The sequence below is a fragment of the Daphnia pulicaria genome, chromosome 7 (genome assembly GCF_021234035.1).
Source record: "Daphnia pulicaria isolate SC F1-1A chromosome 7, SC_F0-13Bv2, whole genome shotgun sequence".
NCBI classification, from domain to species: domain Eukaryota; kingdom Metazoa; phylum Arthropoda; class Branchiopoda; order Diplostraca; family Daphniidae; genus Daphnia; species Daphnia pulicaria.
The window spans coordinates 13,505,220-13,521,635 of record NC_060919.1 but is presented as its reverse complement, the minus strand read 5'-3'; the positions used below and the strand labels follow the sequence as shown (position 1 = coordinate 13,521,635).

Sequence of the window (16,416 nt, the reverse complement as noted above, 5' to 3'; positions counted from 1 at the left end):
GCCGTTCATCATCCGACGTTCCTACATTAATGGAAGTGCACGGGGTTTCTTTGCCTCTCGGGGTTTTTTATAATCAAAAGTTTGTCTTTTTTTTTTTTTTAATTATTTGCACGCCACCCAGAAAGCGGTTATTGCGTAGGCTACGTACCCCAGCAAGGTAGGGTTGGTGGGTCATGTAAGGGTACGGTGGTACACCCGGGTTCTTTTTTAGGTTAGACTTTTGAAATGTCGTTTGCCAATTTCCAGATAGAAAGCCAATGGTGAATGGGAAATTTATGAATGCTTCCCGAATCCCGACACGTGGCGCAGTATTTCCTGTATAGTAGGTTTCACCTCATTTGCCTTTTATTGCCATTCAAATTTTGGTATAACCTGATTTGAAAGTGTATAGAAAATGATGGGCTCGCGTCGGGACCATTTTCCAAGCCAACGCATAGACATCAAATGGGTTTATGTGACGGGAAAATCGCACCCGAGAGTGGGCTTGTATGAGGTGCTCTCTAAACTTTACAACCGAGCATTCGCCTGGCAATTTCACTTTCTTCCGGCTCTTCCGGTACGTTTATTCTAAAACTAAAATTATTAGCATGTTTTGAAGTTTCACGTTCGGGCTTTGACGACATATATTATATTTGACGATAAGCCTCTTTTGTCGTACTCTGAATTACCTTTTGAATGTCGCTGCTGGAGAGTTCCATTCTTAAAATAACTCATATCCTATCCTGCGTGGTTCACCACATAGTCAATATCCTTCGCACAATACGCGTTCTCTGCAACGCAACAGAAATCTGCTGCATGTTAGGTAGAATACCTTTATAGGCTTTATACTATTTGTAAAGTTCTTTTTTATTTTGAATAGCTTATTCTTTTAGTCTATACAATTATTGAATGGTTCGGTATAAGAAAAATAGTTTTTCGCAATCCAACAGCAAGGCAAACATCAAATCAAATCCGGCAAATGCTTCGACAAACAGCCGAGCACACGCGCATTGGCATATATTTTTGGGGCAACACTCAAGGTATAACAGCGCCACCCTCGAGTGCGGTGAATGAATGCGGCATTTCCCATTGACTGCTGATACATTTTATAAGAATAAACGAGTTATCGAGTGAATCAACAATCGGCTCGGCTTCAGAGAGATATGAAAGTGCTGCTGAAAGCCTACTAAAAAGACAGTTGCCGAGCATCATTATAATAAAAGGTTTTCTACATGCTGTCAATTCATGGCCACACACAATGCCTTGACTTTACGTAACCCACAAATAGTAACCGAGTTAAAAAATAAATGAAAATACGGGAGGGTTTGTTACGAATACTGTGGAAACTTTGTTATGTGACCAACGAACCCTGCGCTGTTCTTTGTCCCTGTTGCATAAGAAACATTTCCGATTTATGTAAGGTTTTGTGCGAGGAAACTGTTATTGGCATGGCATTGTACTTGCACAGCAGCAGCGCTGCAAACCGACAAAGTGTTGCTGATGTTTCCGATGAAATGATTTCCATTTGAATTTCGACCGTTAACCAACTCTTCTCTGAATAAGAGAAGAAAAACGCTAGAAACGAATTCTCTAGCCCAAAGTTGGGATGAACTTATTGTACAAGTGAAGCGCGACAGGCCAAAAGTATAAGTTTGAGCGCCGTATAAATAATAGTGAAAGACGGCCGCCTGTCGTCGACATTTGCTCAGCTGAACGCTATCCAACACAAAGAGTAGAATAGCGAAATAGGATTTGGAAACTTGGTTTTTATTTGCGAATTCGTCGGTCCATTGCTCCAACTCAATTGCTAAAGGGACTCTTCACTGGTGCATATGATTAGAAATAGGATTATTGGAAAGTTTGATTCTCGAAACTTGTTGGATCGTCCCGTTTTTCCTAAACGGCTGAACTTTGCTCCTCGACGCGCTCAAAGTGTTGGCCCATCTACGATCTCATCAATCGATATTTCAGCCAAAGTGTTTTCCTCGCCGAGTGTGTGAGCCGATGAGAAACCGGCCAAAAGGAAAAAAAAAGTTATGTGATTTTGAAAGGAAAACTAATATTAGCATTTACTCGGAGCAGATTGCTATAGCCTCCAGTAGTTAAACATAAAAAAGAAAGGCTTTTGAAATGTATTCCGTTTTCTGCATTGCCGTCGCTACCGCCAATTGCAGAACAAACAAACAAATACTCGAGTGTCAATTGGAAACTGTTGAATAAGCTGGGCAGGATCTTATACAGTGAACGAAAAAAAAAAGACTCTTGTGTGTATCTACTACGTGTTACTCTCAACTAATTGGTGCAGAATCGCTTGGGAATAAAAAGGAGACAAAGGACCGTGTCGACTCGACAACTTTTGGTTTTCACTGTGGGTCGAACGCCTTTTCCTATTAGGCTTTTTCACTATCTGGCAGTAACTTTTATATTAGGTCGTTTTTCTTTCTTGCTTTCACTCGTATTAACAGCTTGGTAGTTTTTTTCTCCCGTGAGCGTCTCCCTTCTGAGCCGTTCGCCTAAGATAGCTTGATAGTTGTCTTAACTTAACTTGCGCTAGGGCGTTTAATATTGTTGTTTTTGTCTTAAAATAAAATGTGCAAGTTTGGCTCTACCCTTGGATATTACAATAATTCAGCAACTTGGCGGTAGTATTTGGCTATTTGCCCATCATTTTTCGAAGTGATGTAAAACCTTTGCTTATTCTTCGAGACCTATAGATTTTTTCCCCGGTTGTTTACGACCATATTGTGAAGTATTTTCCGTTTCTAAGTCAGAGACCATTGAATTCTGTCGTTGTTTTCTCTATTTTCCAACTCGTGTTTCAATGAAGTTGGTTGCCCTGGAAACGTCGATGAATACATGGCAATTAGTGTTTGATTCTTATTGCATTTCAACTGCAGCTCTTTGTTGTTGGCTGATGATTGTATGTCATAGTCAAGGCCAAAGCCCTTAAGAGGACTGACGTTTTAGCAAAAGTCACAATTGTTTTGACCATTAAAAAAGTTATGCTATTATTTACAGAAGTAGAAAAGAAACATAGGATTTTCTAGATAATTTGTTCTATACTTTCATTATAATTTTCTTTGCTTTGTAATTTTTTCCCCGTATAAAGGAATCCTAGAAGGGAATAGAAAATTCCATGCGTCTTTAATGTGAATTGAAAGATGTAAATGGTCGACCAATGATTCAAAGTTTCTCCTCATGAAGGTTATAGTTGCGCTTAATTGTGCATATAGGTCACTTTAGAAGTAGGCCTACTCTTTTTTTCGTTTGTTCAATTAACACACACCAGCACATAGGTACACAGTACAATTTTGAATATTCTATAAGTAATAAGTAACGTGCCGGAGTTCAGTTTTTAGTAACTAGAGTATAACATTTCAAAACGATTTAATTCTTTCTAACCGTCAGTGTTATTACCATTGCATAATATGCTATATAATACACACAAAAGCGGGTGGCTGTAAATGTATCGCGGCTAAATAGCCTAAATGCGATTACCGCAATCAAATTGATTCATGTCATAAGCTTTTCAATTTATACCCTGGCTATAAGTATGGTGGGAGTGTGCGGGAGTGTGGGAGCTACTCCTCCGCTCGTCCTCCCACACTCAAAGGATTTAGGTCTTTCATTTTAACAAAGATGTGCAGTCGTTTCATTTTAACGAGCCGAATTCAATGTGAAACTGAGCTCGTTATTATCAACTTAGTAGCCTATCGCGCACGATCAATATAATTGGCTGGCTAAGGTGATGGCCAGGGGTGGGTGTTGCACATACTAGAACCTATAGTCTAATTGAAAAATAGTTTTGCGCAGGACCGTTTTTAATTGTCCAATGCAATCAATGATGGTATACTCGACACCTTTCGTCAAATTTAACTGCAATTAGTTTTCTTATTTGATTGCTGTTCCACCAAAGTTTGGCGAGCGACAGTATAGCTAATCAAGTAACCCGTATCAAATACGTATTAGTCCAGTCAAAAGCAGATGTTTTCCCCCAGCATCTCCATAAGACTGCATTAATTAGTTAAATCAAGTTGCAAGCGAGTAATAGGAATATTGTGACAACTGTGAGAAACTCTCTGCCCTTCTCAGCAACTGCGACTCGTCTAAATAGTTGGAGGCCAAGACTGATGCATTGCAATGGGAAGTTTATGGACGAAGAAACTACGTACTAGCCTGATGTAACTATTTGGAAGAGAGAAGAACCCTCAAAGGAAAGAGAAGAAAGTAAGGGGATGAAAAAAATACGGGGGAGGGGCAATCATTTCGGCGCAATCACGTTATTAATGACGCACGACACATCTTTTCTCTGGCACCTAGTGGTGGCAACCTAGTTTTTTTTTGTTACTAGGTAATACTAGGTAAAATACCTAGTTTTTTTAGAATACTAGGTAATACTAGGTTATTTTACCTAGTTTTCGCTAAAACTAGGTACGGTAATTGAAAAAAAAACTAGGTACTAAGTAATAGAAAAAGTACTAAAAATAACTAGGTAAAATTTTTAACTAGGTAATTACCTAGTAATTTAGGTACCTAGTTTTAAAATTCTAACTAGGTACAACTTTTAAACTAGGTTCTTCAAAAAATTTTAATTTCCCAAAATATGAAATGTAAAATGCAGTACTCATACGAAATAAAAAATGATCATAGACTTCGATTTTGAATCAGATTTTGAAAAGAACAAGCAAGAGAGTTAGTCTAAAATTTGTTCGAAGAAAAAATAGATGAATCTACTTAAATAATGACAGAAGGAGATTGGATATTTCAACTGAGTAAACTCTATTGTGCAGAAGCACTCGAGTCGTAAGCCAAACCGAACAGCAAGATATATGATCAACAATTTTCAACTTCACTCTTTCAGATTCAGACAAAAATGGCGAAAAATCTTAAAACATGAGAGTGTGAGAGATGAGAGTCATGACTCATAAGACGTGGTGAGGGACTGTGCCTGTAGGCGCGAAAAACCATGAGGTTGGGAGCGAAAAATATCAAGTGGGTGACATAAAAATGAATAAAAAACATCGTTGCCATTATTTTGACAACGCTGCATAAAAATCGAAATTACCTAGGTAATTATCTAGGTAATAATTTTTAAAAACTAGGTATTACTATTACTAGGTAATTTCTAGGTAGAAAAATTGGCCAAAAACTAGGTAAAAGTAGAGAAAAAAAAACTAGGTAATACTAGGTAACTAGGTAAAACTAGGTAATACTACCTAGTATTGCCACCACTACTGGCACCTATGCTGTACGTCGAATTATAGACACATGAAACTACGTGCTGGAATATTCGTCACTCACTCATTTTTAGTCTAATCCGGTCTAATCAATAAAAATCAAATGTATTAAAGCATCATCTATAGTTAAGATACTTTATGAAATTTTTGGAAAATCCCAGCGGACTATTAGAAAATTAAATTTCGAATGCTGCTGGTCTCGTCAGCTCCCTCCCCCCTGAGATTAAATTGCGGCTTATTAAAACAAAATAACGCACAATATTGTACAATGCGGGCTGATAATATATCAACTGCGTTACATAAACGAAGGCGACAATATCTCTCGGACGTTGGCAAATATACCATAAGGTGTGAAATGTCGACGCTAACGATTGTCGTTATTCAAAATGTATAAATTAGGATAAGATGGATGTATATTTGCGTGCACAAGCGTATTGTTTGTGCTGCCCATAGTTTATATACCATAAGAAATTATTTTGGACATACAGTTTACCCCAATTCCTCCTAGGTTATTCGTTATCTATAGCAGACCCGGCGGTCGTAATATAATAGCACTAGGCTACTTAAAAAAAGGGGGAAACTTGTACAAGTTTGACGAACTCGGCTCCTGATACATCAGTTGGGTTACGCCTACAAGGGCTCGTGTTGCTTTCCCGTCCGAAATGAAAGATAAATATAGGCAGCAGCTTATATGAGGATGCTGCCCAACGTAAGCAGACTTGATATCGATTTTTCTAATATTAGCTGAGCGTGCTGCTGGACGTGTCTTTGTTGTCTATGCTGAGAGCGAGTACATTAAACAGCTACGTCGAAGCTAAACCACTTGGAGAATACGTGCGTAAATAAATAACCCGCGGGAGATGTGAAGAAAAGGGCGTTGGTTACGTAACTTACTAAACTCGATAAGAGTACATCCCTATTAAAAACAATGTACGGATCGCATGCATAGTTATTGGGCCTGCAGCTATATGTTACACACATCGTATAGACAGTTGCTCGCGTCTGTATTATGTTATTCCGTCTATTCTCAAAATTGAATCAGAAGCAAACTGGAGATTTTCATTCTTGTCTTGACCGTCGTAGAACATGGTTTTAATTAAATATGTATGGGAAAAGGCCACCTGACGGGCACAACTGTATAACAGATGGTCTGTATTGTTGTGCCGACTGAAGCAACGACATTGTCAGTAGTAGTGCAGTGTGTGTTAATCGAATATGGGTCAACCAGAAGGCAACAAATCAACCGACTGATGTGTGTGTGTGCCGTGCGCAATAAATTTTCGGCTGTCGACGGAGAGGCCTGAATTATTTTTCCGGACTGACGGCAAGTCACGGGCGACGCAGAGTTCCCAGAGATCCTTATTATCAAAACCGCCAGAAATTTGTTTTTCTGATTCCTTTTTAAAAATTCACGGTCGGCTTTTCACTCTCCAAGAATTTTCTGGTCACAAGTTGTTTTAAAAAGGCAATGGTTGTGAACCGTGAACGTTTCGTAGCTACACCGGGACTAGACGCGCTAATATCGTGACTGATGCTGCAGGTTTCCCAGTTGCGATCGCTAGCTGCTCATGATTGATGTCAAGAATGTTGACTTGTTGAGGCATACCAACTTGTTATATAGCCAGAATAATCAGACAAATAAATGGCATAAAATAGACTCTGCTAGATGCATACAAGAGGAGGTGTCGGTGGGGCGGCAGGTCCCTCGTTGCTCGTAAAAATGTCTAAAAGTGTTTCAAGTATAATAAACCCTAATTGAGTAGCTAAAGAAAAGAAAAGAGGAAAAAGTTCCAGTCAACTGCCTATAGCTCAGGAATAATCGTACTCCAACGCCACCAAACAGTTAAAAAAAAGAAGAATATAAGGATAGATGTTTTCTACCTTTAAGCTTGGGAAATACGACCAGGCATCCATCCACAAGTGCTTCCATCCATCCGCTGAAAAAAAATTGAATCCACCAGTCGGGATAGGAGAAAAGCCGCCCTCGTGAATACACCCACAACTCACATGGGTGTACACGAAGACATTTAAAGAAAGGAGAAGAAGAGATCCGTCACTCGGCTGGTAGTTTTCGCCAATAAGAAAAGATGATGTTTATCTAAATAGAAAATCAAAAATTTATAAAGAAATTATTGACAGAAAAAACAAATTAAAATGAAACAGTGGGTAAACCCTAATTGTTAATAAAGAGGATCATTTAAGGTTTCCTTGTAATAGACTTGTGCAAGTCATATGTCATTAAAATGTCTATTCACAGGTTTAAAAAAAGGTAACAAAAATCATTACCCAGGCGATGTTATAATTAAGATTGTTGCTGATGACATGCAGGTTCAGCACAAGCAAAACTTGCATATACTCTTGTGGTTATAAGGGCTGGCACAGTTGTGAAATCTGCACAAAAGAAAAAAGTTGCATAATGGAAACCAACTGCCATGCATCGGCAGGGGGCATACAGCACAAATGCTATAGTTATACCCAGTTGAATGCTAGACAGGAACTAATAGTCACAAATTTGGAACAGGTTTAACTTTTCTATTTCAGCTCCCATAGTCATTCGATTCGTAATCTTAATTTAATTTACCTGTCAAACAGCAGCATGGAGTTGTGTATGAAGCAGTATGAAGCGATTCCATCAAGGGACGTGACCAGAGTTCAGAGTTGACACAAAGAGCACATGTTTGTAAATTTATTTGTTTTCATTATTATATATGTGCAACTACGTACGTTTCCAGCAAACAAGTAATCGTTCCATTTTCTCAGTAATCTCAGGAACTTTTCTTTTTCGAAACTTGCAAACAAATAAACAATACGTAACTTGCAAGCAGACGACATTTTTAAATAGTCAAACTTTTTTAAGATATCGATCGAAAAAGTCATTAAAAATCGAACCATCTCAATCCAGAACGCTCATCAAAAACAATAAAAGCGGTTTCTCATCCGCGGAGGTATTTTTAGTATAAAAAAGTTCTAAATAAAAATTTGCAGAGGAAACCCACAGATAATGACTTGGAAACTGCCACAATAAGAGTAAGACCCTCCAGAGGACTCCTAATTGGAAGCCAAGAGGGAATTTAAGACAAACTGTCGTGTCTATAGCAATGAGATATTTCATTTTATTGTTTGCAATTTTCAATTATTATAAATAACATTATTAAAGTGGATAGACGGTATGGTGGTAGATGTCCAATGAATTAGCATTCCTTTCTCTTACATTTCGTACGGATTCTACGAACCACAAACGGATTACAGCAGGAAGGGACCTGTCATATTTACTTTGTGAATATGTTACACGTGTCAAAGCGTTTACAGGGCTAAGAAGATTTTCTTGTGGTACAGCCAAGTCGCAGTGAGAACCCAAAGGGAAACTCCCCAAAGTGTTTCGACCAGCTTTGCAAAGTGCGTGTTCATCGGACCGTATTCCCAGTGCCACGGGAAGAGGCTGTAGGCTCCTTGGTGGCCCAAGTACATCAGAATCCCGTTCATTCCTATTTTTTCCAATGCGTTGAATCCGAAAAGGCGACAAATATGAATCCTGAACTCCTTAAACTCATCGAAATAAATAAATAAAAATACCGGGGTAAAGAAAAGGGGCGCCATTCCACCATTCTCGGACGTCGATGAGCCAGTAGCAGGCGCCCAGGAGGAAAAAGGCCAAGCTCGTCGTCACCAAGACAAAAGACAGCGACCTAAAAGACAACAATTGGTTTTCGTTTGAATGCGCGCATCTAATAGTCAAGTTCTGCCGAGAGCGTTAATTAGATGCCCATGCAGCACAATCGTAACTACAGTTGGGTAAGTTCACCAGAGATTTTTGTTGACAGGAATCCAGCCGTCGTTCTGCGACGCCAGGCAGAGAAGAGCGCCAATTAATCCAGTCAAGACGGACCAGGCCAACCAGCGGATGAGGCGCGACTTCCATCCGCTAAAGATCAAAAGTGTCATGCCGGCCTGGGCTCCCAGAAAAACTTGAAAGGTGCACAGCATCGAACCTGAATTTCAAATATAGCCACGCAGAAAAAAAGAAAAGAAAAGAAAACATTATTCATGGCATCGGCGTAATAATCGAGAGACGATGGCACTTCTGAGAAACGCTAAACAAAGCTCTGAAACTGATGTTGTGGCGCTATTATAGATCCTAGCAGGTGCTGGTTACATGTCGATTGTCGAGGAACTGACAATCTGATTTGGAGAAGAAAGAAGCAACAGTCAAAGAAAAGAATTATATAATAGCGGCCACAATCTTTTTCCAAAAAGAGTCCGCGGCGGTGATTTCTAATCAAATCAGAGACTTGCACCGATGAGCGACGTCTCTAGGACGATGAAAGAAGAAGTCGCCCATTCGGAATGGGGGAAAATAAAACTGGCAGATGTGGTTCGTCTCTCATCGCACACAACAATAAAAACAGAGTGACATGCTGCGCGATTAATCAGCGGGAAACTGTCTAGATCTCCGCCCCACAATAAGCATCTCGTCAGCAGCCTCTATTCGTCCTTCACACTTGTGCACTCTGGCACAATCAAACGCAATGACACACAACAGAGAATCTTCCGTCGGAGGCGGCCAACAACGAGCACAGAGAGATACAGAGGCGGAGAAATCGGGAAAGAAAATAAAATCAAGAAGCCCGCTGGCGTGGAAGATGAAAGGCCACACACAAATCTGTGGCTTCCAGGAGCAATATATACAGATCGAATTCTATATAGAAGGGAAATAAATAATGTCTGGATGCGCGTGTGCGAAACCAATTGAGATTCTCTGCTGTGTTATAATTGCGTTTTGCCCGTACACATTTTGGTGCGTACATCTCTTGAAACACTTTCGATTCTGCTCGTATTTTTAGCACTTCACATTTTCCTAGTGACTGCCTTCTCGAATGTAATCATTCATGAAATGTGTGTAATGTCTAATGTGTAATGTCTTAGTCAACCAGACAGTAGAAAAGGTCGAACAGAATCGATAAGTTAAAAAAAGAATTCACATCGGGATTCAGGTCCCGTCTCTCTGAGACTGTTTGATCAATAGATCCAGTGATCAATGCAGACTGGCCTAGGCCATACACATTACACATCCCTTGTTAAAAAAGAAAAGAAAGTTATACCAATGGGAAAAAGTGGAAAACTCCCATTTTGTCAGGCAGACAGTCGGGAATTAGCTCAAGTCTCATATATTCCCTTTATGCATAATCGCCTTCTCTCTAATAATAAAAGACGCAGGGGAATGAATATAAGGATTAATAAGAGGCGTGATTATAGATGCTGGAACGAAATGATGATAAATGGCTTACCTAGAATCCCCTCTGGGTCGTACGGTCCGGATCCGTACACTCCAATGGTAGTTGGTTTGTTGAAAATGTGCTGGACGCTGAGGATCAGTCGGTCGATGTATCCCGCAGCGCCTCCGATGCAATGGCCGGGGTACGCATTATCTAAATGCAGTCCGGCGGGACCCAAGTAACCGACTGGGCAGCCCTCTTCAACTGGTAGGAAGAACGTGATGAAGCAATGAGCCGCAACCAGGAGCAGGAAGAGAATCCACTGCGGCCAGAGGACGACGATATCCTGGAACATTTTTCTCACCTTACTCTGGCAGCATAACATTTCCAAAAGAAAAAGAATTAGGCTGCACTGAAGAATGAAACGGGAAATGAAATGTGAAATTAAATACTGATGGATGAGGAGCCGAGAGATCGGCTGGAGTCAAGAGGAGGCCGGCAGTGCCAACGGCTAAGTAAGTGATGGCGAAGCGCTGGAGTACGCCTGGAACTCTCAACCGGCCCAGGTCGACGGGACCACCGAGTGAATTGTTCATGATGCCCAGGAAGAAAAGTAGACACGAACGACGTAAAATGCCGGCAAAGATGGTCAGCTTACTCTCCTTGCGACGCAGGGAGGATCTAAGAGAGATGGGCATACAAACGCCCATGATCCACATAAACCTGAAATAAATGGCCTCATTATAATCCAACGAGTTGAATGGAAGATAATCATTTTTGAGAAAGCAAAATTGATACCAAGGGAAGATGACATCGGCCAATTGAAGTCCGTTCCAAGTGGCGTGCTGGAAGATGAAATATTGACCGGCACCGTCGTTGACGAAGATCATGAGCACAATGGTGATTCTACACAAAAAGAAAATGGCGGGATATTTGAAAATCAAAAGATTTATTCAACATTTGGCAAAGTAATTCCCGTTGTGGCTGCTTATAAATCAGCACACATTTCCATATGCGGATTCGATTGATGATTTGTTGCCAGTAACAGTAAAAAAGGGCCACAAAAGTGGGCTTGAGGCGAAACAACATTTTTCATTAAAGCGAAAAATGCATATCGCGCTGAATGTCGAAAATGTGAAAAGCCTCTGGGGAATGCGCCCGCCGAGCGCTGCGCAACAATCTGATTTGTTGCGTAATGAAATGTTTAGCCGCTATATCATCTCTTGTCGACTGTGTGGTGTCTGCCGCATGCGTACGTAGTTCTAATTCTTTCCAATATCACGTATATGACGTGCACGGGAATGCGGGGATCTTAATATTGGGAAAATACCAATCAGTACGATAATTATACTGTATGATGATGATAATCTGCTGGATTGAGACGCATGTTAGAGCAATGCGGTTTCGATAAGTCGGACCGCATCATTCGCAAGGCTGCGATTCCCCAGAGGATCTTACATTTGACGCTATGTATTGATTCAACTTGCCGATTTGGGTCGATGAGAACGAAGATGGAAATGGCGCAATCGTTTGATAGAAATAGACAACACAGTCACTGAATGTACTACTTGTAACTTGCTATAGATCCTTTAATTGCTCCCATACTTCCCTAGTTTGCACAGACTTTAGCTAAAAATGATGTCGATATAGCCTCAGAGAAAAATGTCGTTATTATTATTATTGCTGTGCGGAAGCCCAGTCATTTCTACAGACTAGACAATCTTACATCGAGGCAAATTGAATTACCGGCACTTGACAGTACATAGAAAAGAGATGAAAGACGAGGGGGATCGGATGAACCTGTGCATGTGCATCAATCGATTTCCGATATATAAATAGACCTATAAACTACCATGTCTCTGCTGCGCTGAATCAAATCTGATAGGATATAGGAAGGAAAATGGAAGAGAAGTTTGGAAATTGAATGTCTAGCTGCTGTAGTATGGAAAACCCTTTTGTTATTCTAATACCGTTTCTTATTTGCATTGCTATAGATCGACGGGGGTGGGGGTGAACGTGAGAATTCTAACGACGTGATGTGTCTTCGTCCAATCGGCGCCTTTCTATTTAAATGCTGGGCCAAAACATTTTGGTGGTTTCCCTCAAAGGAGATCCATCTTTGTCAACTCACCCGCGAAATGTGTCCAAAGATTTGAGTCGGGAGCTCTTCTTTTTCGGAGCTATTTCATCTGCCACCGCCGGGACGATGGTGGGAGCGGCCAATCCTCCGGGATTCTCATTTCCTTCGACTGACGTCTTCTTTTGTCTCTTTTTCAACTTCAAAGCGCAGAGGCAACCGTCGAAATAGCCTCGCCTTAAAACGGCCCTGACGCCAATCCACAGAAAGGCCAGCACGACGTAGAACAGGAAGCAGGCCAGCAAAGCTAATAATTATGTGAGTGCAATAAATATTTCCAGTTTCTTGATATGATAATAATAATAATAGTAGAGTATAGGCTTACGGGCGTAGATATCAACAGGCTCCTTGGCAGTGGAGAAACGACAGTCGATCCGGCCAGCGTCCGTCGAGTCCAAATTCACATCATAGACCCCGAATTCTCCCATGGTAACGTGGACTTGGCAGAGCGTGTTATTGCTATAATACCGTATTATATAATAATAATTTCTGGCTAGAAACCCACTAGTTCTTATTGGTGGGTACGAAAACATCTTTTTGTAGACTAGACAAAACTTCGACTGCAATGGATACAAAATCCGGATGGAATATTTTGTTACCTGTCGCCGAGTTGAGGGGCGTAGGTTGAAGAGTTGTCGTCTCTGAAGCGCAACGTCAAGCCATGGGTGGCGTCCATTTTTAAACTGTTGTTACTTCCGGCACCAACGGAGGACAGCAACTTGAAAGCGCACTGGATCAACGTCAAAGAGATGGGGCAAAAACATAAGTTCAATCATCTTTCTGCTCCGGATAGTATTCAACATGCGTGTGCAAATGTTAAGTTGAGGAGGTTGGCCCACATCGGTCGTATCGATCACAGTTTTATTTCTCTGCGCCGTACGTTCAAAGATTGAAAAACATCACCGAAGAGTCTGTTTGTATTGGAAAAATCTACGGTCGGCTTATTTTCTTCGATACATTTCCCATGGAAGTTGAAACGCTGACATCATTTCTAAGACTGATGAGTTGCCACGCAACTGTTTTGATTGCCTCAGCTAAATTGCTTCTATACCGGGTTTCTATAAAAAAAAAGATTTCTAAGCTCAGCTCTCTTTAGAAAATAAAAATATTCATTGACGTTGTCATCTTACCAGAATTTCTGATATGCCGTTACAACGTAGAAAAACTTGTGGGTGGATGAAGGAAGAGTGATCAATATTTGACGGGAAGTCAAAATGATTATTTCACAAGAGCAGCAACGAATATCTAACAATTTCTTCTCGGAAGAAATAACAAAAGTTCTACATTTCCTCTTGATTAACTGTTGAGGGGGAAATAAAATAAGGCACTGCACGTTTCAAGAGTCTGTAGGCATCTATTTTTTTTCCAGAGTCTAACCTTTCACTATCCGGCCGTTATCGCGTTACAGCAGCAATGATAACGAATAGTAGAGCGTATCGTATGATTCATTCGTCGTCAGCTCTTCGAGGAAAAGCGGAAGGGAAATGTCAAACAGAAAAATGACTTTTCCCAATCGCTACATGTTTGTGTACGACAGAATTGTGTAATGTATCAAAGAAAGCGCGATAACCCAAGAAGCCTGGCAAGACCTTGTTTGAGCTATAATAATAATAATATTAATAATAATAATGTTGTCATTCCATTACAAGGAAAAAGAGATTGGCTCTGTCAGAAGAGCAATTCAAACTTCCCGGAGATTTTTCCCAATTTATAAACTACCGGCGATGAAACACCTAACGAATAAACATCAGCTTTTGGGTCTTAATTTCAGTTTATCGTCATCAGCACAACGATCTCGCGAGGGGGGGGGGGGGGATGTCAAAACACGCGATTCCATTACAAAGTGAGCATCGTTTTCAAAGCGCGGGATTTTCGAATAATGTTTCTAAGTTTGCTTGTACTAGCTCTAGTTGGTGTCGATATCAGACACCCCAAATAGACAATGTCTACATTTCTATGTGTTCCATTACTTTATGTCCTCCACATTCTTTAAAGTTTCTCAAATTCCCAGCAGCTCGTCTTTCTAGTGCATCACATTAATAGTCGGGTGTGGGAGACTTAATCGAGTCAACGCTTAGCGTGATCGACATCACTACCGAAAGTTTACTTTGCCCCCCTACTATATTGATTCAAGACACTCTACAAACAGGAAAAAACCAGGATCCAGTTGCCGTAAAAGTGTGACACGATCCGTACGGGAGAAAAAGTGCGCATTATCACGGTAGAAAAATAGAGTTAAGTCAAAGTTAATCGATATAAATTGTCCACTCGAGACTTACTTGGGCGCAGTCATCCGACAGGACGTAGAGCCAAGTCGGTCGGGGTAAGTGGGAGGTGACCACCATCCAGGCCTCATCGATTTTCAGGTTCCGTAAATTCAATCCACGGAATTCGTCCACTCCAGGATCTTCGAAAAGCTTCGGCATTTTTCCGGTCGAGAGGAACTTCCCACTAGCGTTGCAAATCGAGTTTTAGAACGACATTAAACTAAATTCAATCATTAGGTTTAGATAAAAAATGAAATAAAAATTTAGTTTTGGGCCTTAAACAAGATCGTAAACAAGATAATATTTTGTTTATGATTCAGTTGTATCTTGTTTTACAACTAAATAAAAAAGTTGATGAACTAATTCCTAGAACACACTGTACGTGGTTCAGAGTGTTGCTTCACCAACCAAGTGAATTGTTCGCCTGGATAATGCTGGACAAGGAAAAGTTTCTTGAGTTGTCTGAAATGATGTCTTTATCTTTTTATCCTCTTTGATCAGACCCTGGCCTTTGTCAACAAAGAAAGCTCTGTCTGTGTCTGCCAGCTTTTTACATTACAACATTCATTCTCACTCTGACTCTGGTTTGCAAAATTCAGACCAACATACCTGTCCACATGGTAAATTGTCCATTGCCAAGTGCAAAAACTAATACCTTATAGGTTTTATCTACGATTTCTAGCATTTTTTCGTACTCTTTAAGATTTTAAAAGAAAAAGAAATTTCACGTGACGTTGGCTAAATTGTAGTCTGCAATGTGCAATCTGGGATTGTTTTTTTCGAATTTGCATTTGCCAGATTGCCAAAATGAGCCGAAAATTGACAAGTTTTTTTAAATGATTATTTTCGAGTTCTTTTTATTAAATTTGTCTTAATGTCAATAAAAATGATTTAAAACAAATAAAATAAAATAAAACTAAATTAAATTAAATGAATCGAATAAAACCTGGTAATACGATAAAACTAGAAATTGGTAAAACGATTTGCAACGCTCGCACTGAAGATTGATTCGATTGATTTATAAACGAAATTGAAAATCAATAAATATATATATTGGACAGCACCGGCAATATCGCAGGAGAACCACAGCGGTTGGCGGCACTGTTTTATTTTGTTCGCTTGTCTGTGTGATTTAATTTGGCAAAGTGCGCAGCTTCCCGCAGTTTCTTCCAGCAGCAGCACAACAAACAGTTTAGAACACAATCAACGCACACTGCCGTGATCTATTAACTGCTCCCCGGCGTCACCTTCCGTTGCGAGTCAACTCATCGAAAAGAGAACGGAGCAGCCGGAATGAAAGAAACAAGTGGACGAGTGTATATTATAAAAGAGGTCGAACATTCTCAGTAGCTGCTCCGGGCGTCCAAAAGGAGGAGAGTCTTTTTTCCAATCACATTTTCCAACAACTTCCTTTTGCTCTTATTTCATCGAAAGAAAAAAAAGAATGAAAAGAAAATGAAAAAAAAACAAAAAAACAAACAAAAAAACAATCATTTCACCAACAGGTTATACGTTCCTCTAGTATATTCAGTTATTGTTCCGTTTCTTTTTTCAAGTTCAAATCCAAATGAAAAGTCAACCAG

General features: G+C 40.2%; 1 protein-coding gene across 3 annotated transcripts; it reads right to left on the bottom strand.

Annotated features, from left to right (window-relative positions):
• Positions 1-8,312: 8,312 nt before the first annotated feature.
• On the bottom strand, positions 8,313-16,129 carry LOC124350582 (heparan-alpha-glucosaminide N-acetyltransferase-like). 3 transcript variants are annotated; one of them, XM_046801352.1, is made up of 11 exons: positions 15,898-16,129; positions 14,846-15,017; positions 13,166-13,296; positions 12,892-13,025; positions 12,561-12,813; positions 11,228-11,335; positions 10,882-11,152; positions 10,502-10,799; positions 9,019-9,205; positions 8,790-8,902; positions 8,313-8,701 (listed from the first exon to the last, which is right to left on the bottom strand). In XM_046801352.1, exons 2-11 carry the CDS (start codon positions 14,990-14,992, stop codon positions 8,520-8,522), a joined length of 1,824 nt encoding a protein of 607 aa, XP_046657308.1. In that variant the 5' UTR covers positions 14,993-15,017; positions 15,898-16,129; the 3' UTR covers positions 8,313-8,519. The 3 variants fall into 3 exon arrangements, with proteins under 3 accessions (XP_046657308.1, XP_046657309.1, XP_046657310.1); XM_046801353.1 differs by lacking the exon at positions 15,898-16,129 and adding an exon at positions 15,780-15,891; XM_046801354.1 differs by lacking the exon at positions 15,898-16,129 and adding an exon at positions 15,443-15,653.
• Between the last annotated feature and the right edge of the window lie 287 nt (positions 16,130-16,416).

Excerpts from the sequence above, each read along its gene's own strand:
- LOC124350582 (XM_046801352.1), bottom strand. The coding sequence starts at position 14,992 with ATGCCGAAGCTTTTCGAAGATCCTGGAGTGGACGAATTCCGTGGATTG. Across the intron at positions 8,903-9,018 it reads CCTGTCAACAAAAATCTCTG|GTCGCTGTCTTTTGTCTTGG; the intron begins GTGAACTTACCC and ends GTTGTCTTTTAG. Across the intron at positions 8,702-8,789 it reads CGCCCCTTTTCTTTACCCCG|GAATGAACGGGATTCTGATG; the intron begins GTATTTTTATTT and ends TGGAAAAAATAG.